Source organism: Dama dama, chromosome 25 (genome assembly GCF_033118175.1).
Source record: "Dama dama isolate Ldn47 chromosome 25, ASM3311817v1, whole genome shotgun sequence".
Taxonomy (NCBI): Eukaryota; Metazoa; Chordata; class Mammalia; order Artiodactyla; family Cervidae; genus Dama; species Dama dama.
The window spans coordinates 31,274,860-31,297,671 of NC_083705.1; the positions used below are offsets into that span (position 1 = coordinate 31,274,860).

Genomic DNA, 22,812 nt, shown 5'->3' on the forward strand with positions numbered 1-22,812 from the left:
ATGTCCATTGAGTTGGTGATGCCATCCAACCATCTCATCCTCTGTCGCCCCCTTCTCTTCCTGCCTTAATCTTTCCCAGCATCAGGGTCTTTTCCAATGAGGTGGCTCTTCACATCAGGTAGCCAAAGTATTGGTGCTTCAGCATCAGTCCTTGCAGTGAATATTCAGGGCTAATTTCTTTTAGGATCGATTGCTTTGATCTCCGTGCTGTCCAAGGGACTCTCAAGAGCCTCCTCCAGCACCACAGTTTGAAAGCATCAATTCTTTGGCTTTCAGCCTTCTTTAAGGCTCTCACATCCATACATGACTATTGGAAAAACCTTAGCTTTGACTGTAAGGACCTTTGTAAGCAAAGTGGTAAATTTCTGCTTTTTAATATGCTGTCTAGGTTTGTCATAGCTTTTCTTCCAAGGAGGAAGTGTCTTTTAATTTCGTGGTGGTAGTCACCGTCCACAGTGATTTTGGAGCCCAAGAAAATAAAATCTGTCACTGTTTCCACTTTTTGTTTTCCATCTATTTGCCATGAAATGATTGGAAAAACTTAACATTACATAAATTATTTTTTCCCTTGCTCTTATAATCAAAGGGCTTATAACCTTTGGTGCTTTGACTCTCAGTTATTTTGTTTTAAATATTATGTCCCACAGAAGGAGCTGAATACACTTATAGACTAAACATCTATGAACTACAAAACACTACTCTAGAAATAGTTCAAAATTCTTTAAAAGTATACAAACTTCAATAAAACCAGAAATCAGAGGCAAAAACATGAGTATTTATGACAGTTCACTAAAATCATCAATCAAAGTTCAAAAAAGTGACAGTTTGAATACTGGGCAAAATATATGTAGGGAAGTGACTTACAGTCTTTCCAGAGCCTGTCTGAGCACAAGCCATCAAATCTCGTCCTCCGAGTATAATAGGAATACTGTATTTTTGCACAGGAGTAAGCTTAGTATAACCAGCTTTAGCAATGTTGTTATTCAGTGTCTGACAAAGATTAGCTTCTTCAAAAGTCTAAAAAAATCAGGGGGCAGTGGTTAAATTCCATGTATCATACACTAGTCATTCCATAAACATATTCCATTTGAATTGGTTTCAAGTTGTTAATTCTACTTTATATAATACATATGCCCCCATTCAAAAGTAACATCTAGAACCTCTATGTGACTACTTGATAGAATTAAGGAATATTCCATATGGACAACGGCTCTAAAAACTTTTTCAGCCCCCTTAAAACCTGTGAGATACAAATAACTCTGATCAACAAAAATGGTTCATTATCAACAGGGAACTCTGGGCTCCCCGACTCCTTAGAAAATCACTCCCCTAAGATGCACTTTCTCACATACGTAGAAAGCAGAAATATTGAATCTTTAAGAAAAGTATCCTTTCTAACAAACTTAAATCAAGTTTCCATCCTAGTTTGAGGAGGTGGGGAGGAAATATAGTACCCTCCCTTTCAACACAGCAATTAATTCTAATGTAGATGTTAAGATACAATTCTAAATTTCCAACCTAAGATATTAAATATTAAAGATGAAATTTTTGTATTCTTTAATATCAACTTAAAGAAATGTTCCAAATTTTTAAAAAACAAAGTTTGTCTCACAGTCATTACAGAAACAATTATTACACTGACCAGAATTGCTGGTGGTGGATCATGTCCAGATACTTCTACAAGAATAGTATCATATTTGTCAAAATTTATGCCTGTCTGATAATGTGCAAAGATGGACTCCTCATCTTCAGGTGGAGGAGGTGGTATGTAGGTCACTTTTGGTCCTTAGAATTTAAAAGAAAATTTACATTATAAGGATTAGAATAAAAATAAAAGAGAAAACAGACAAAACCCAACAAACTCAAATTCAAAACAACATGCAAATTCCTGGGCTTCGCTGGTGGCTCACTGGTAAAGAATCCACCTGCCAATGCAGGAAACACGAGTTCAATTCCTGCCCCGGAAAATCTCACATGCCACAGAGCAACTAAGCCCATGCGCAGCCTGTGCTCTAGAGCCCAGGAGCTGCAACTACTCAGCCTACGTATCACAACTACTGAAGCCCGTGCACCTCAGAGCCCATGCTCTGCATCAAGAAAAGCCACCACAATGAGAAGACCACAACTAGAGAGGAGCCCTCAGTCTCTGCAACTAGAGAAAAGCCTGTGCAGCAACGAAGACCCAGCACAGCCAAAAGTAAATAAAATTACAAAAAAAAAACTTCCCAAGGTTTACCATTAAAGTTTTTACTTCAAACTCTTTAAAGTTATCTCTTTAAATATTCTGCATTTGTATTAAAATGTAATATACATTTATGTGGATCACACAAAAATTAATATACCCTGAGTGTCACCACTTTCTCCTCCTTCAGCTTCTGACTTCCAAGAATCTTAAAAGGAATCAAACAAAAACAAGACAAATGTTTTTTAAAATCGAGGGGTAAAACAATACTCACTATAAAAATCAAATACCTTATCTAAAGTAAAACTTACTCTTTCCAGAGCCTGTAATTACGTCTTCATTTAAACCTTTGTAACCACCTATTAAAGAAATACACAGTGACAGTCAGTCAATATACAAGACTGTGTATATCTTTATTTTTCTTGCTTGTCTTCAAAGAGAAAAAGTTCTAAACATGGATGGTCCCTTCGAACAAATAGTATTTGAGACAATTAAGATAAATAGAAGCCTGAATATTTTAAGTTCCCTTAGCATTCAAAATGCTGACTTTATGCAGGTTACAATGTTATAACATATTAGTATCTTCTTGTTTAAGCTGTTATGTCTCTTTCCTATTCCTATATTCCTCAACAAAGGAATATATTTTCTAAGAGGAACTAAAAGTCAATCTCTGTTTAGATGTCCCCACTATAACCTATAGGTTCTATGATTTGCTAGGACTCAGAATACAGTCAAAACTATGGCTGTGACTTATTACATAGAAAAGATATGGAGCAAAATGAGCAAAGGAAAAAAGGGTATGGAGAAAGGCCAGAGAAGACCAGGTGCAAGCTTTTAAGAGTCACTCCCACTGGGGTCACACAGGATGAGTTGTGACAACATGCAGAAAATGTTTACCAGAGCAATTAATTAGAGATTCAATATCCAGGGTTCTTATGAGGGGCTGATAAAGCAGGCAGGCACCTTCTGCCTGGCATGTACCAAATTTCCCAACTCCCAGAAGAAAAATGGGTATTTGTCATAAACCACATTATTTTACAAACCATTTAGGTACAGTGGACCACTCACACTGGTTAAGGGTGTTGAGACCCCTCCCCAAATCCAAGTTCCCAGAAGTCAGGGAAGGGTCTTGTAAGGACTTTCCAAGAAGAGCAGTCGGGCCTATCATGTTAACTCTTTTCCACACACCACCTTCCTGGTTTCTAGACAAGGAGTCATTGACTGTGCCACTTTCAGGTACTATCACAAAAAGAATAAGGACTGCATTAGCTTTGAAAGGCTAACACATAGCACTTTAGTATGTGCACTCTCTAATTTTTTTGTCCTGTATGTCCACAGGTCTTCAAACCCCTTTTCAAACAAGATCTAAGAATTTGTATAAAACATGGTTTAGCCATTAATAATCTTTTTCTACACTGAAGAAACCAAGAATCTGAAAGAGTGAAGCAGGGAAAAGTGGTTCAAGGGAACTGCCACTCTGAATGCTCTCAGACTAATAATGATCACAGAATTTTTCAGATATTAAACAAGCTTTATTGTTTTACTAGTCTGGAAAATATTTTAACTTTTATATGAAATTTAAGCATTTTTAACTCTCAGATTTTTTTAATAGTATAAAATTATCTATACTGAACTTTCTTTATGCCCTACACCAAGCTATCTATCTCATAAGAAAGATTATTTTAATATAAGAATCTGTAAACACAGATTACATTTCAGTCTTTAACATTTGCATGATAACTCCCATTTTATGGTTATGTTATTTATTAAGCAGTTATTTATTGATGAATTTTAGGTGATTTTCAGTTTTCACATATGAAGCTTAAGTGAACATCCTTTTACATGTATTGAGCATATATACCTACAGTATATAACGGAACTGCTGGATTAAAGAGTAGTAGTAAACAACTTGCTTCCCCTGGAGTAGGAAATGACAACCCACTCCAGTATTCTTGCCTGGAAAATCCCATGGACAGATGAGCCTGGTGGGCTATAGTCCACAGGGTTGCAGGAATCAGACACAACACAGCAACTAAACAACAAAAGTAAACAACTTCTCCAAACTGGCCGTGCAAATGTATACTCCTCAAAGTGTGTATAAAAGCAGCAACAGTGTTACCTTTAACTTCAAAAATTAAACTTGGATTACAGTCATTTTAACCACTTACAGGTAAACCAAATAAGAACTCACCTCGTCCACTTCCACTACCACTTCTGCTTTGGAAAGTGTCACTATTACCTGTAAGGCATTGTTTTACAGAAATATTCAGAGGAAACACAGCTCCTCTTCAAGCACATAAAACATATAGCTATTTCTTTACAAATACTGAGTAATTTCTCAGGATTCCTAGACCCTTAACCCACCCATCTCCTAATTTTATATTTAACTAAAAACTTTTTCTCGTCTGAACATTTTGCTTAAACACTTCATTTTTTAAGGCAATTTCAGGTTCACAGAAACATTAAGGGGAAAATGCAGAGACTTCCCAAATACTTCCAGTCCTCACACCTGCATACTCCACACCCCCCTGACATAATCAACACTCCCCACAAGAAAGGTATTTTGTTACAGTTGATAAACCTATACTGGCACATCATAATCACCCAAAGTCCATGGTTTACATTACAGCTCATTCATGGTACTGTACAGAGTTTTTTATGTTTGCAAAAATGCATCATGGCATGTCTCCATCATTATAGTATCATACACAGTAACTTCACTACCCTAAAAATTCTCAATGCTCTGTCTGTTCATCCCTTCCCTGAATCCCTAGCAACCACGCAATTTTTTTCACCCCTCTTCTTACAGTTTTGCCTTTTACAGAATGTCATACAGAGTTGGAATTGTACAGTATACTGTCTTTTCAGACTGGCTTCTTTCACTCAGTAGCACATATTTAGAGCTTCCCCAGTGGCTCAGCAGTAAAGAATCTGCCTGCAATGCAGGAGTCACAGGAGACGCAGGTTCAATCCCTGGGTTGGCAAGATTCCCTGGAGGAGGGCATGGCAACCCACTATAATATTCCTGCCTAGAGAATCCCATGGACAGAGGAGCCTGGTGAGCTATAGTCCATGGGGTTGCAAAGAATCTGACACAACTGAAGTAACTTAGCATGCATGCAGTACGCATTTAAGGCTCCTCCATGTCTTTTCAGGCTTGATATAGCTCATTTCTTTTTAATACCACAGTTCATTTAACTACTTTTAAACATTTCATCAACAGGATGCTTTTTTTTCCCCCACTTTCTCCTCAAATTCCCTCAGAATCCTTTCTTTGAAACCAAAGGAAACCTCATTTTCCTTCTTCTAATTAAAAGTATAATTTATATCTCAAATTAACTGGTAGATAAGAAAGAAGGAATAATTCACAGAGCACAAAATACTTAAAAATATATATTAGGTTCAATAACCCTAGAGCTAAAAGCAAATGTGAATGATTAATATTCAGTAATAAATTCTATTTCTCACCTGCACCACTTAATGCTGATCTTCTAGAACCAAAAATGCCACCAGAGCGCTGGATCCCCTCATCTTGTTCATATCCGCTACCTAGATTTACAGATAAAAAATTTAGATTATGTTACTTTTAAAAATTTTTAAGTCATGCAGTAAACAGAAAAAAATCAATTTATGGTGCCATAAGTTAAAAAGATGCAGGATAAAATAATTTAAATTTAACAGGAATCATAGTGTTTTTGAAGTATCACACAGAAGGATTTTTCCATAAATTATTTCCTTCAATTATAAATTACTTTCTCAAAATTTTATTAAAATTATCTTATAAAAGTAGTCAGAGCTAATACTAGACCAAAATATGATATAAGCAAGTTAAATTACCTTTGAAAAACAGTACTGTTGCTGCCCCTCAAAATTTCACATTACATAATCTTACTGCTTATTCTCCAGAATAGCATCCCTTGGTACCCACTGCACTCAAATCAAACTTTATCAGTCTTAAATAGCAACCGTGTGGATCGCTTCACTTTTAAAAAGTGACAATTCACTAATCTGCTACACATCTATTAAATCATTATATCAATTTACGTTTTTAGTTTCACTACTCTGTTCTCCTCTGTTAAGAGAGACATGCATTCCAAAAGTGACTTCAGGAGACAGTATCTTAGCACCAAGGAAAGATGACTGGAAAAATTTAGGTAGAAAGCCACACTGATATAAGAAGGTATAATGGGAGGCTGAATCATGAGAATGCCACTTATTTGTAAGGTCAGCCATCTTTATCAAAGCTCTAAAACGCTTCACAGCATGTAATATTAAAGAACTGCATCACACAAACTTAGATTCACATATTCTCATTTAATCTATAAGGAATTATATATGTCTACAAAATAATATTTTACATAGCATAAGTGATTATGTACCAGCCATTACACTAAACCATTCTCATATAGTCATAACAAACTTATATGTGATAGGTGTTATTTTTAATAATTTCTTTAATAAATGAAGCACAGTATTTGCAATCCACTACTAACTTGGACTTCCTAGACCAAATCCTCCACGGCAACCTCGGAAACTACCTCTTCCACCTCTTCTGGACGATCCTGAAGCTTCTGAATCATTGCCGTCTTGATAACCTATAATATTAAAACACAAACAACACAAAAACCAACAAAGAAATCTTGGGGACATGGTGGCGAAGTTAATTTAAGTCTTGCATAATTCAATGACTTTAATATTTTAAGTGATCAACAGATAGTTACTAAAGAGAAATGCTGTATTTGACCTATAAATGTTCAACTTTACCAGTCAATAAATAAAAGCTATGATCTTTTTTAAAAAATCCACTATTTGCTTTGCAAACAAAACCTAAAAATGACTAAAAAGAAAAAGTGACACCTATAAACACTGTGGTATTGGAGAAGACTCTTGAGAGTCCCTTGGACTACAAGGACATCAAACCAGTCAATCCTAAAGCAAATAACTCCTAATTATTCATTGGAAGGACTGATGCTGAAGCTGAAACTCCAATATTTTGGCCACCTGATGCGAAGAACGGACTCATTGGAAAAGACCCTGATGCTGGGAAAGATTGAAAATGGGAGGAGAAGGGAACAACAGAGGATGAGATGGTTGGATGGCATCACCAACTCAATGGACATGAGTTTGAACAAGCTATGGGTGTTGGTGATGGACAAGGAAGCCTGGTGTGCTGAGTCCACAGGGTCACAGAGAGCCTGAGTGACTGAACTGAACTGAATGTCCTGAAAATATCAATTAAGTCTAACTGTCCTAATACATCATCTAGGATCTCTGTTGCCTTATTGATTTTCTGTCTGGAAGATTTGTCCACTAATGTCAGTGAGGTGTTAAAGCATCCTCTATTATTGTATTCCCATCCATTTCTTCCTTTAGGTCTGTTAGTATTTGTTTTCTATATTGCAGTTCAGTTCAGTTGCGCAGTCTTGTCTGACTCTTTGTGACCCCACTGAACTTCAGCACACCAGGCATCCCCGTCCATCACCAACTCCTGGAGTTTACTCAAACTCATGTCCATCAGATCGGTTATGTCATCCAACCATCTTGTCCTCTGTCGTCCCCTTCTCCTCCCACCTTCAATCTTTCCCAGCATCAGGGTCTTTTCAAATGAGTCAGTTCTTCGCATCAGGTGGCCAAAGGAATGGAGCCTCAGCTTCAGCATCAGCCCTTCCAATGAATAGTCAGGAAGTATTTGCTTTAGGATTGACTGGCTGGATCTCCTTGCAGTCCAAGGGGCTCCCAAGAGTCTTCTCCAACACCACAGTTCAAAAGCATCAATTCTTCAGTGCTCAGCTTTCTTTATAGTCCAACTCTCACATCCATACATGACTACTGGAAAGACCTAGCCTTGACTAGATGGACCTTTGTTGGCAAAGTCTCTGCTTTTTAATACGCTGTCTACGTTGGTCATAACTTTCCTTCCAAGGAGCAAGTGCCCTTTAATTTCATGGCTGTAGTCACCATCTGCAGTGATTTTGGAGCCCAGAAAAATAAAGTCAGCCACTGTTTCCACTGTTTCCCCATCTATTTGCCATGAAGTGATGGGACTGGATGCCATGATCTTAGTTTTCTGAATGTTGAGCTTTAAGCCAACTTTTTCATTCTCCTCTTTCACTTTCATCAAGAGGCTCTTTAGTTCTTCTTCACTTTCTGCCATAAGGGTGGCATCATCTGCATGTCTGAGGTTACTGATATTTCTCCTGGCAAGCTTGATTCCAGCTTGTACTTCTTCCAGCCTAGCATTTCTCATGATGTACTCTGCATGTAAGTTAAATAAGCAGGGTGACAATATATAGCCTTGACGTACTCCTTTTCCTATTTGGAACCAGTCTGTTGTTCCATGTCCAGTTCTAATTGTTGCTTCCTGACGTGCATACAGATTTCTCAAGAGGCAGGTCAACTGGTCTGGTATTCCCACCTCTCAGAATTTTCCAGTTTATTGTGATCCACACAGTCAAAAGCTTGGGCATAGTCAATAAAGCAGAAATAGATATTTTTCTGGAACTCGCGTGCTTTTTTGATGATCCAGCAGATATTGGCAATTTGATCTCTGGTTCCTCTGCCTTTTCTAAAACCAGCTTGAATATCTGGAAGTTCACGGTTCACATATTGCTGAAGCCTGGCTTGGAGAATTTTGAGCATTACTTTGCCAGCGTGTGAGATGAGTGCAATTGTGTGGTAGTTTGAGCATCCTTGGGTATTTGCCTTTCTTTGGGATCGGAATGAAAACTGACCTTTTCCAGTCCTGTGGCCACTGAGTTTTCCAAATTTGCTGGCATATTGAGTGCAGCACTTTCACAGAATCATCTTCCAGGATTTGAAACAGCTCAACTGGAATTCCATCACCTCCACTAGCTTTGCTCATAGTGGTGCTTCCTAAGGCCCACTTGACTTTGCCTTCCAGGACGTCTGGCTCTACACTATCCTGATTATCTGGGTCGTGAAGATCTTTTTTGTACCGTTCTTCTGTATATTCTTGCCACCTCTTCGTAACATCTTCTGCTTCTGTTAGGTCCATACCATTTCTGTCCTTTATTGAGCCAATCTTTGCATGAAATGTTCCCTTGGTATCTCTAATTTTCTTGAAGAGATCTCTAGTCTTTCCCATTCTATTGTTTTCCTCTATTTCTTTGCACTGATCACTGAGGAAGGCTTTCTTTCTCTCTTTGCTATTCTGTGGAACTTGAATTCTTTGGAATACTTTATTCTTACTCTATTTTATCTTATTTTATGACAGATAGGATATCTGCCATACATCTACTAATTGAACTGCATGCAAAGCTGTTAATTTCTGTATGCTGATTTCACAATCTAACACATTATGATATTATTTTCAGTGGTTGATGAACTATGTATTCTTTTGTATTTTAGAAATATATAATCAAATCATATGCTGTGCTTTCTTGTCAAGGTCCTATATCTTCAATAACATTTTTCTGATTGCACTGGCCTTCCACACAACATTAGGTAGAAATGGAGGTGGTGGAGTAGCAGGCAATGATGATGCCCCTCCTGGACTCCTTCACTGGGCCAGTGCACTGTCGCCAGCCCCAGTATGCAACTGGATCATATCTGCATACTTATTTTGAAGAACTGCCCTCGACCAATGGGAGCAGCCTCCATGGGATGCCTGGGAAGTGGTGCCCACCCCATGGAGCAGCCCACAGCCATGTAACCCCATACATTTTTATATGGTCTGTTTTTATAGTCATTCCATTCTAAATATTTCATCATTTCCACATAAATTACTATTCATAAACTGAGAAATGCAGTTCCCAAACCACAAGGGTCAGGCATCTGTTATTAATTTCTACTTTTAATGTATTTTAACAAGTACAATATGTACCTTAATAATTACAATATGGTCTATGATATAAATTCTATTATATATCTTGGGCCTTTCTTTTAGCCTTAATAGATTTTCAAATTGTGTATATTTTCTATATGCTGAAAAAGGATCTGTAATTTGTAATTTGGGAATGTATCACTTCAAACAGAACTATTAAATCAAGCTTAATAACTGATATTCAAATCTTATATTCAAATCTTCTGTAGTCTTACTCATTTCTAGTCTGCTGTATCAGTTTTTGAAAAATAAAATAGTTTAAAATCCTAATGGTGCTTAACTGTTTAACTAGGGTTTGCACATTTTCCTTATTTCAATTTTTGCCCTATATATTTTAAGACTATGTTGTTAGATTCAAAGCATGTTCAGAACTATATCTGCCTTAGAGTCTATTTTGTCTATTTCTACATCAGCTTTGTTTAATAAGGTACTGATATTTTTTCTCTTTATTCTCAACTCTGCATTGAAAAGCTTACATAAAATTACTGATACATGTTATTTTTACTCCTATCATCTTATTTTGTGTTTTCTCTTCACTGAGCTCTTTCAATGCTTCCTGTTTTCCTTTCTGGCCTTCTATTAGATATCCCCAAAGGCTGTGTTTTATTTAATGATTTTACTGACATCCTTCAATGTCACCATGGATACTGAAGCTATTATTAAAATTATTTTCAACCTAATCTCCTTCCTACAAAGTCCTCTCCTCTTTCTACTGTATTTCCTCCACTAGTAAGTTACTTATTTTATTCTTTTTCTGATTACCCCAACATTTTACCATATTTAAGATACCTTTAATTTCAATCTATTCTCATTTTTACTAGTAAGAACTGACAAAGAACTGTCTTTTCATTTGTTAAAATTTTAGTTCTTTTTTAGTTCTAAATAACCCTAAAATAATCGTTATTACTAGCTCATGCAGTCAATATGCTTTCAATTATACCAATATGCTTACGAATTTTGAAATTTTATTTATTTTTGCTCATCATTGCTTCCTACTTTCTTCCAAAGCTCAGTTTCCTTTTTACTAATATGATTTAATAGTTCTTTCCTCAATCGCCTAAAAGTATTAAACATCATCTTTACCCAAAATATTATTTCTAACACCCAAATTATCTGAAAACAGCAGCTTGGTATTCTCCCTTAGTATTCTGAATTCTACCTTATTCTGACCTCTGTCTGCCCTTACTGAAAAAATTTATGCTGTTGACCTACTGTTCTTTTATCAGTTCAGTACAGTCTCTCAGTTACGCCTGACTCTTTGTGACCTGATGGACTGCAGCACACCAGGCTTCCCTGTCCATCACCAACTCCTGAAGCTTACTCAAACTCATGTCCATTGAGTCAGGTGACACCATCCAAACATCTCATCCTCTGTTGTCCCCTTCTCTCCCACCTTCAATCTTTCCCAGCATCAGGGTCTTTTCCAATGAGTCAGTTCTTCGCATCAGGTGGCCAAAGTACTGAGGCTTCAGTTTCAGCATCAGTCCTTCCAATGAATATTTAGGACTGATTCCCTTTAGGATTGACTGGTTTGATTTCCTTGTAGTCCAAGGGACTGTCAAGATCTTCTCCAACACTACAGTTCAAAAGCATCAATTCTTCTGAGCTCACTTTTCTTTATAGTCCAACTCTCACATCCAGACATGACTCCTGGAAAAACCGCACCTTTGACTAGGTGGACTTTTGTTGGCAAGGTAATGTCTCTGCTTTTTAACATGCTGTTTAGGTCATAGCTGTTCTTCCAAGGAGCAACCATCTTTTAATTTCATGGCTGCAGTCACCATCTGCAGTGATTCTAGAACCCAAGAAAATAAAAGTCTGCCACTGTTTCCCCATCTATTTGCCATGAAGTGATGGGACCAGATGCCATAATCTTAGTTTTCTGAATGTTGAGCTTTAAGTCAACTTTTTCACTCTCCTCTTTCACTTTCATCAAGAGGCTCTTTAGTTCCTCTTCACTTTCTGCCATAAGGGTGGCGTCATCTGTGTATCTGAGGTTATTGATATTTCCACCAGAAATCTTGATTCCAGCTTATGCTTCATCCAGCCCGGCATTTCTCATGATGTACTCTGCCTATTAGTTAAATAAGCAGGGTGACAACATACAGCTTTGAAGTACTCCTTTCCCAATTTGGAACCAAACTGTTGTTCCATGTCTGGTTCTAACTGTTGCTTCTTGACCTGCAAACAGATTTCTCAGGAGTAAGGCGGTCTGATACTCCCAGCTCTTTAAGAATTTTCCACAGTTTGTTGAGATCCACACAGTCAAGGGCTTTGAGTTTCCCTTGTGGCTCAGCTGGTAAAGAATCTGCCTTCAGTGAAGGAGACCTGGGTTCAATCTCTGGGTTGGGAAGATCCCCTGGAGAAGGGAAAGGCTACCCACTCCAGTATTCTTGCCTGGATAGGTGGATCTTTTCCCTCTGGTGGTTTTTCAAAAAATTTTTAATCTCTATAATATTTTTTAAGGGTGTAAATTTGCTTTTATTTACCTTGCTCAAGACTCTTACACCTCATTCACTCTGGAAAAGTCTCACCTATTATCTTTGAACAGTCTCCTCTCCTTCTGTTCCTATTCTCTCCTCAGGAGATATTTACATATATGCCAGAATAACAGGGCTGCTTAATCTGTTTTTCATATCTATGAACGGCTTTCATGCTGTACATTTCCGAATTTAGAGAACTTCTATAAATCTACCTTTGGATTCATTTATTCTATTCATCTGTGTTTAATCTTATTAAATTCAACATGTTTTTAACCACTGGAATCTTTTCTATAAATTCAGTTTCATTCCTTTCCAAATCTACCTTCACTGGTGGACCATTAACATAATGCATCAGTACCTCTGGTAGCTTTAGCTTAATGATTCTACACAAAAATGTCACTTTTCATAATATAACATCAATATGCTTTTAAAAGTAACCTAAGTCCTTCCCATGAACTACATCCTGCATTTTGTAAGGGAGAACTGACAGTTTTGAGCAGCTCTTAAAGATGTCTGGTAACAATCTTTAGAAAAGAATGAATTTATAAATCAATTAAACTTTGATAAAAGAACATGAAAAATTTTGTTTTTTAAAAATTACTTATAAGTTTAGTGATGTTACTGAAGCTTCAATATACAAAGGTTAATTGTATTTCTTTATACTAACAAACAAAATAAAATTATTAAACAATATGTATCACTAATATCAGTAAAAAGAGCAAAGTAAAGGTCTCCAAATGCTGCTCCACTAAAGAACAAAATAAATTGTCAAATTAATACTTTCCAAACTGAAAATTAATCCAGGACTTGCATAAACTCAAGGAACATTAAAAAAAAAACAAAAAACAACATTAAATGCACTGGTCAGAGCAAACACCATCTTCCAACATCACAAGAGATGACTCAACACATGGACATCACTAGATAGTCAACACCGAAATCAGATTGATTATATTCTTTGTAGCTGAAGATGGAGAAGCTCTATACAGTCAACAAAAACAAGACTGGGAGTTGACTATGGCTCAGACTGAACTCTTTACTGCAAAATTCAGACTTAAATGGAGGAAAGTAGAGAAAACCACTAAGTCATTCAGTATAACCTACATCAAATCCCTTACCATTATACAGTAGAAGTGACAAATATATTCAAGGGATTAGATCTGACAGACAGAGTGCCAGAAGAACTAGACAAGGTTCACAACATTGTACAGAAGGAAGTGATCAAAACCACCCCTGAGAAAAAGAAATGCAAAAAGGCAAAATGGTTGTCTGAAGAGTCCTTACAAACAGCTGAGAAAAGAAGTAAAGGAAATGGAGAAAAGGAAAGATATACCCATCTGAACACAGAGTTCCAAAGAACAGTGTGGAGAGATAAGAAAGACTTCCTAAGTGAATAATACAAAGAAACAGAGGAAAACAACAGAATGGGAAAAACTAGAGATCTCTTCAAGAAAATGAGAGAAACCAAGGGAACATTTCATGCAAAGATGGGCACAATAAAGGACAGAAATGATATAGACCTAACAGAAGCAGAAGACATTAAGAAGAGGTGGCATGAATACACAGAAGAACACAAAAAACATCGTAATGACCGGATAACCACAATGGTGTGATCACTCACCTAGAGCCAGACATCCTGGAATGTGAAGTCAAGTGGGCCTTAGGAAGCATCACAACAAACAAAGCTAGTGGAGGTGACAGGATTCCAGCTGAGCTATTTCAAATCCTAAAGGATGAAGCTGTGAAAGTGCTGCACTCAACACGCCAGCAAATTTGGAAAACTCAGCAGTGGCCACAGGATTGGAAAAGGTCAGTTTTCATTCCAATCTCAAAGAAGGGCAATGCCAAAGAATGTTCACACTACCATACAATTGCACTCATTTCACGTGCTAGCTAGGTCATGATCAAAATCCTCCAAGCATGTATTGAGATAATCATACGGTTTTTATCTTTCAATTTGTTAATGTGGTGTATTACATTGATTGATATGTGGATATTAATGAATCCTTGCATTCCTGGGATAAAGCCCACTTGGTCATGATGTATGATTTTTTTAATATGCTGTTGGATTCTGTTTGCTAGAATTTTGTTAAGGATTTTTGCATCTATGTTCATCCATGATATTGGCCTATAGTTTTCTTTTTTTGTGGCATCTTTGTCTGGTTTTGGAATTAGGGTGATGGTGGCATTATAGAATGAGTTTGGAAGTTTACCTTCTTCTGCAATTTTCTGGAAGAGTTTGAGTAAGATAGGTGTTAGCTCTTCTCTAAATTTAGGAGTATATCTTCGCTAAAAAACAAAAGACCTATACATAGAAAACTATAAAACACTGATGAAAGAAATCAAATTGATGGAGAAATACACTGTGTTCATGGATTGGAAGAATCAATATTGTCAAAATGAGTATACTACCCAAAGCAATCTATAGATTCAATGCAATCCCTATCAAGCTACCAACGGTATTCTTCACAGAACTAGAACAAATAATTTCACAATTTGTATGGAAAAACAAAAAACCTCGAATAGCCAAAGTAATCTTGAGAAAGAAGAATGGAACTGGAGGAATCAACCTGCCTGACTTCGGACTATTCTACAAAGCCACAGTCATCAAGACAGTATGGTACTGGCACAAAGACAGAAATATAGATCAATGGAACAGAATAGAAAGCGCAGAGATAAATCCACGAACCTATGGACACCTTACCTTTGACAAAGGAGGCAAGAATATACAATGGAAAAACGACAACCTCTTTAACAAGGGGTGCTAGGAAAACTGGTCAACCACTTGTAAAAGAATGAAACTAGAACACTTTCTAACACCATACACAAAAATAAACTCAAAATGGATTAAAGATCTAAATGTAAGACCAGAAACTATAAAACTCCTAGAGGAGAACACAGGCAAAACACTCTCCGACATAAATCATAGCAAGATCCTCTATGACCCACCTCCCAGAATACTGGAAGTAAAAGCAAAACTAAACAAATGGGACCTAATTAAACTTAAAAGCTTTTGCACAACAAAGGACTGTAAGCAAGGTGAAAAGACAGCCCTCAGACTGGGAGAAAATAACAGCAAACGAAGCAACAGACAAAGGATTAATCTCAAAAATCTACAAGCAACTCCTGCAGCTCAATTCCAGAAAAATAAATGACCCAATCAAAAAATGGGCCAAAGAACTAAACAGACATTTCTCCAAAGAAGACATACAGGTGGCTAACAAACACATGAAAAGATGCTCACCATCACTCATTATCAGAGAAATGCAAATCAAAACCACAATGAGGTACCATTACATGCCAGTCAGAATGGCTGCTATCCAAAAGTCTACAAGCAATAAACGCTGGAGAGGGTGTGGAGAAAAGGGAACCCTCTTACACTGTTGGTGGGAATGCAAGCTAGTACAGCCACTGTGGAGAACAGTGTGTACATTCCTTAAAAAACTGGGAATAGAACTGCCATGTGACCCAGCAATCCCACTTCTGGGCATACACACCGAGGAAACCAGATCTGAAAGAGACACGTGTACCCCAATGTTCACCGCAGCACTGTTTATAATAGCCAGGACATGGAAGCAACCTTAGATGCCCATCAGCAGACGAATGGATAAGGAAGCTGTGGTACATATACACCATGGAATATTACTCAGCCATTAAAAAGAATTCATTTGAATCAGTTCTAATGAGATGGATGAAACTGGAGCCCATTATACACAGTGAAGTAAGCCAGAAAGATAAAGACCAATACAGTATACTAATGCATATATATGGAATTTAGAAAGATGGTAACGATAACCCTGTATGCAAGACAGAAAAAGAGACACAGATGTACAGAACAGACCTTTGGACTCTGTGGGAGAAGGCGAGGGTGGGATGTTTCGAGAGAACAGCATCAAAACATGTATATTATCAAGGGTGAAACAGATCACCAGCCCAGGTTGTATGCATGAGACAAGTGCTCGGGGCTGGTGCACTGGGAAGACCCAGAGGGATGGGACGGGGAGGGAGGCGGGAGGGGGATTCAGGATGGGAAACACATGTAAATCCATGGCTGATTCATGTCAATATATGGCAAAAACTACTACAATATTGTAAAGTAATTAGCCTCCAACTAATAAAAATAAATGAAAAAAAGCATAAAAAATAAAAATAAAAATCCATTCAAAAGTTGATGTACCCTTGGGTTTCTAACTACTTTTGTCTGTTGTGTATAATGCTTGTTTGAATATTCATAAACAATTACCTGTTTGAGTCACTGTTTTTGCATTTTTGGGGTATGTGTTTAGAAGAGGAGTTGTCGGGGAATTGACTGGTGTAAGTTAAAATATGCCACAAAAATCAGAGCTCTTACTGAGAATCAGCCTCTTTTAAAAAAGTGATGTGTCTGCTTTTTAATACACTGTCTAGGTTGCTCATAGCTTTTTACCCAAGGAGCAAGCATCTTTTAATTTCATAGATGGCAGTCACCATCTGTGGTGATTCTAGAACCCCAAAAAATAAAGTCTCTCACTGTTTCCATTGTTTCCCCATCTATTTGTCATGAACTTATGGGACCAGGTGCCATGATTTTCGTTTTCTGTATGTTGAACTTTAAGGCAGCTCTTTTACTCTCCTTTTTTCACTTTTATCAAGAGGCTCTTTAGTTCCTCTTCGCTTTCTGCCATAAGGGTGGTGTCATCTGCATATCTGAGGTTATTGATATTTCTCCCGGCAATCTTGATTCCAGCATATGAGTCGACCAACATGGCATTTTGCGTGATGTACTCTGCCTATTAGTTAAATAAGCAGGGTAAAGGTATACATCCTGATGCACTCCTTTTTCAATTTTGAACCAGTCCGTTGTTCCTTGTCCAGTTCTAACTGTTGCTTCTTGACCAGCATATAGGTTTCTCAGGAGGCAGGTAAGATGGTCTGGTATTCACATCTCTTTTAAGAATTTTACACAGTTTGCTATGATCCACACAGTCAAAGGCTTCGGTGTAATCAGTGATGCAGAAGTAGATGTTTTTCCTGAAATTCTTTTGCTTTTTCTGTGATCTAACAGTTGTTGGCAATTTGACCTCTGGTTCCCCTGCCTTTTCTAAATCCAGCTTGAACATCTGGAGGTTCTTGGTTCATGTACTGTTGAAACCTAGCTTGGAGGATTTTTTTTTCCATTTATTTTTATTAGTTGGAGGCCAATTACTTTACAATATTGTAGTGGTTTTTGCCATACATTGACATGAATCAGCCATGGATTTACATGTATTCCCCATCCTGATCCCCCCTCCCACCTCCCTCTCCACCCGATCCCTCTGGGTCTTCCCAGTGCACCAGCCCCGAGCACTTGTCTCATGCATCCAACCTGGGCTGGTGATCTGTTTCACCCTTGATAATATACATGTCTCGATGCTGTTCTCTCGAAACATCCCACCCTCACCTTCTCCCACAGAGTCCAAAGGTCTGTTCTGTACATCTGTGTCTCTTTTTCTGTCTTGCATACAGGGTTATCGTTACCATCTTTCTAAATTCCATATATATGCATTAGTATACTGTATTGGTCTTTATCTTTCTGGCTTACTTCACTGTGTATAATGGGCTCCAGTTTCATCCATCTCATTAGAACTGATTCAAATGAATTCTTTTTAATGGCTGAGTAATATTCCATGGTGTATATGTACCACAGCTTTCTTATCCATTCGTCTGCTGATGGGCATCTAAGGTTGCTTCCATGTCCTGGCTATTATAAACAGTGCTGCAGTGAACATTGGGGTGCACGTGTCTCTTTCAGATCTGGTTTCCTCGGTGTGTATGCCCAGAAGTGGGATTGCTGGGTCACATGGCAGTTCTATTCCCAGTTTTTTAAGGAATGTACACACTGTTCTCCAAGTGGCTGTACTAGCTTGCATTCCCACCAACAGTGTAAGAGGGTTCCCTTTTCTCCACACCCTCTCCAGCGTTTATTGCTTGTAGACTTTTGGATAGCAGCCATTCTGACTGGCATGTAATGGTACCTCACTGTGGTTTTGATTTGCATTTCTCTGATGAGTGATGGTGAGCATCTTTTCATGTGTTTGTTAGCCACCTGTATGTCTTCTTTGGAGAAATGTCTGTTTAGTTCTTTGGCCCATTTTTTGATTGGGTCATTTATTTTTCTGGAATTGAGCTGCAGGAGTTGCTTGTATATTTTTGAGATTAATCCTTTGTCTGTTTCTTTGTTTTTTTTTTTAAAGTACACATACAATGCAATAGTACTGTTGCTACTGTTAAGTCACTAAATCATGTCTGACTCTTCTGCAACCCCATGGCCTGTAGCCCACCAGGCTCCCCTATTCATGGGATTACCAAGGCAAGAATACCAGAGGGGGTTGCCATTTCCTCCTCCAGGAGATCTTTCTGACCCAGGGATCCAACCTGCATCTCCTGCATTAGCAGGAGGGTTCTTTACCACTGAGCCAGCCACCAGGGAAGCCCACAATGGAATAGTATGCCATAAAAAGGAATGAAGTTCTGATACATGCAACAACGTAACACTGAAAATGTTGAGACTAAGTGACTTAAGTCAAACACAAAAGAGCAAGACTGAGAGGAAGAGGTATGGGGAGTTACTGCTAAATGGATATAAGCTCTGCTTGTGTGATGAAGAAGTTTTAGAAATAGACAGGGGTGATAACAGAACAACACTGCAAAAATATTCAATGCCACTGCATTCTACATATATAGCTGAAATGACAAATTTTATGCTAAGTTATTTTACCATAATAAAAACAGAAAAATTTTGAAATTTAATGAAAAATATTAATCTACCCATCAAAGAGGGCTTCCCTGGTGGTGGTGGCTCAGCAATAAAGAACCAAGAGACGCAGGTTCCATCCCTGGGTCTGGAAGATTCCCTAGAGGAGAGCATGGCAACCCACTCCAGTATTCTTGCTGGGAAAATTCCCATGGATAAAGGAGAATGGCGGGCTACAGTCCATAAGGTCGCAAAGAGTCAGACACAACTGAAGCAACAAACATCTAGGAAGCTTAATAAACTGCAAGTTGGATATATTTCAAGAGCTCCAGACCTATACATGTCAATATAAAACATGAACAAATGGTGCTGGGACAACTGGTTAGTCACACGCCAAAGAATTAAGTTGGACCCCTATTCCACACCATATAAAAAAATGAACTCAAAGACCTTAAATGTAAGAGCAGAGTGAAAACTATAAAATTCTTAGAAGGAAACAAGTGAAAACCTGCATGACCTATGAACAGGCAAGGGTTTTCTAGATGATATCAAGAGAACAAGCAGCAAAAACAAAAAAACTGGCTTACATCAAAATTTAAAACTTTTGTGCTTCAAAGGATACCATCGAGACAGTTTAAAAAAACAACCACAGAAAGGGAGAAAATACTTACAAATCATGTTTCTGTTAGCCCTTGTATCAAGAATATATAAAGAATTCTTAAAACAAAAAGATAAATAACCCTGATTTTTTTTTAAATAGGCAAAGGGGAGCTGCTTAACATCACAGTCATCAGGAAATGCAAATCAAAATCACAATGATACAAGGATATGTTGTGCAACACAGGGGATACAGCCAACGTTTCATAATAACTATAAATGGAGTATAACCTTTAAAAGGTATGAATCACTATGTTTTGATACCTGTAATTTACATAATATTATACATCAACTATATGTCAATCATAAAAAATCATGAGATACCACTTTATATCCATTAGAATGACTATAGTCAAAAAGACCAACACTAACAAGTGTCACCAAAAGAAATGTACTTGAATGTTCAGAGGAGCAGTTTCAGAACAGTCCAAAACTGTTCATATTTACAAACTCCAAGTACCCATCATTAGCAGAACAGGAGAACAAAAGAACACTATACAGCAATAATGATCTTCAACTGCAACCAACAATAAGACAATCTCACAACTACATTAAGAGGAAGATAGACACAAAAAGATTACATACTATGTGATTCCATTTATATTAAGTACAAAATTTTTAAAGATTTATGCTGCTAGAAGTCGGAATAGAGATTAACCAGAAGGGCAGTGCTAATGACTAAAAATAGCATGAAAGGGGTTTTTGAGGACCTAGTAATTTCTACTCCTGATCTGGGTGCTTGAGAAAACACAGAACCTAGGTGTTTTCAGTTACTGAAAAATCACTGAGCTGTACACATTTATGACATATGCACCTACCTGTTCCTGTATGACATCATACTTCAACATAAACTTAGATACAGTTCTATTTACACACACCTCTGTATTTACTGAGTGACCACTGTGTCACACACAAATTTTCTACCTTCAAATGTATACATCTAAAGAAAATGCCAATCAGGGACACCCTACTAGTCAACAAGCCAGGATCAAGCACAAAGAGCTACAACTGGCTTTTCACTGCTTCACTTAAATATGAATTAAAATGATTTAAAGAAAACTAAATAGTAAGATAGTCACTGTTCTGCAGAAAATCAAAAATTTTAAATAAGAGCTATGTTTTAGGAACATTAGTGTCAAAACTGCTTGCTAAAGGGGGAAGGAGAGCAATGTTAAGAGGAGTCTTTCTTAGCTGAATGTCGTCTGCCCCATCATTGCAGGACCCCCTGCAATTGCCATTAAAGACTCAACTTATGAGATAAATAAGCCATCCCTCCTTCACCACCAAATTCCTACCCCCCTCACAACTCAACCAAGGCTACACTGAAATCCACAGCAAGTCTCAGCTTCACTAGGAAGGCCTGCTATTCAATGATCTATTCAATGAGCCAATCATCTAGTAGGCAAGGGAAAAGGATATCCCCAAGTTGCAGCAAAAACGATGATGTATCTAGTGATAGAACTAAAGTTCTATCATGTTTGCACACTTATAGCAATTTTATAAGTTCACTGTGGTTTTTCGTGGGTATTGTTGCTATTTTAACATGTCTGCCTATCGATAATCCAGAACTGAGCATGATAATTTTTATACCATTTCACCTCAAGTAGAGGCAGGATTAGCAAGTATGGTAATTAATCTACAATTTCTCCATTCCCCCATATCTCCAATGTTCCTACTCAGAGACAAAGACATCCCAGTTTATCTATACCATGACTGACCAAGATTCACACAGTCCCACCTTTTGTACTTCATAGAACACTCTAGAGGTCTTAGGAAAAGACAAATCCAGTGACAGGAGAGACACCTACTGAATATTAACTCAAATATTAACAGCATAAAGGATATGCCAAAGTATTTTTCTTGAAAGGTTTTCACCACCAGAATTTTTCTTTCAGCTCTTCCAAAATCAATTTTTCAGTTTAACTTCTGTCTTAAGTACAAGTTGTTCCAAAACATGGTCCTTACCGCCTCTCTTGGAAAACCCTCTGTTCCGTGTTTGATTATCTTCACAGTCATTACTAGACTCTTGAATAAAAATTTAACATGTGAATAGCATCTAAATAATTACTACAGTATTTATATTATTGTAGTATCTAAATAGTACTGTCACAAGAGAAATAACCAAGAAAAAATAAAGATATTCATAAGTTAACATATGAACAAAATTTTAAATTTTAAAATAACTAACAACAAAATACAAACATTATTCAGTCAGTTCTTTTTAAAAATCACCTAATATACCTAAATACTAAATGTTAAGCATGTATCTGCCATGTTCTAAGCACAGCCAAAAAATATGAATTTCATAAATGTCATGAAACAGTTTCAGAAATATCTGAACAGTTGAGTAGTCAATCGAATCTCAGAAATGCATAACTATTATATTTATAATGTCATCATTACTTCTGTAAATTGCCTTTCTTAATAAACCTGAGACATTAGTGTTTTTTTAATATATGCAAAGTTTCCCCCATCCATCCTAAGGGAAGTATTTGGGGATATCCTGGCTTTCTGTTCTTAGTGACATTATTAAGTAACATTACCAGTTTCTACATAGTAGTATGAGTAAAAATTACCAGGAAAGTTGGTTAAAAATAAATTATCAGAACCCACCCTAGAGATATTTATTTTGAATGTGCAGAGTGACATCAAGGAATGAATAGTTTTTCTAAATTAAAAAATTATACATTATTGATATAACTTTCAGTAATAACTTAAAGCTTTCTAGAAGATTCCAATAAAGCCATATTTGGAAAATACCAAGATGGTTTCAAGGAATGTTTGTACATATCACTGACATTTAGTACCGGGGAACTTTAGATCCCAGTGATGACACATGTGGCTAACCAGATTAAAAGTTATCAGTTGTTTATGTACAAAAGTACTAATCTACTCAATTAATATTGATTTATAATAAACAATGACCCACAGCTCT

The 22,812-nt window shown here is 37.2% G+C and overlaps 1 protein-coding gene across 1 annotated transcript in view; it reads right to left on the reverse strand.

The window, feature by feature from the left end:
• The window catches only part of DDX4 (DEAD-box helicase 4), an 81,406-nt gene that overhangs the window by 24,885 nt on the left and 33,709 nt on the right, over positions 1 to 22,812 (reverse strand). Inside the window, exons 6-13 of the mRNA XM_061129456.1 lie at positions 21,843 to 21,902; positions 6,676 to 6,777; positions 5,651 to 5,731; positions 4,374 to 4,421; positions 2,494 to 2,541; positions 2,343 to 2,390; positions 1,643 to 1,785; positions 865 to 1,017 (exon numbers count right to left, since the gene is read on the reverse strand). Coding sequence (XP_060985439.1) covers positions 865 to 1,017; positions 1,643 to 1,785; positions 2,343 to 2,390; positions 2,494 to 2,541; positions 4,374 to 4,421; positions 5,651 to 5,731; positions 6,676 to 6,777; positions 21,843 to 21,902 — 683 coding nt within the window. The remainder of the gene's footprint in view (positions 1 to 864; positions 1,018 to 1,642; positions 1,786 to 2,342; positions 2,391 to 2,493; positions 2,542 to 4,373; positions 4,422 to 5,650; positions 5,732 to 6,675; positions 6,778 to 21,842; positions 21,903 to 22,812) is intronic.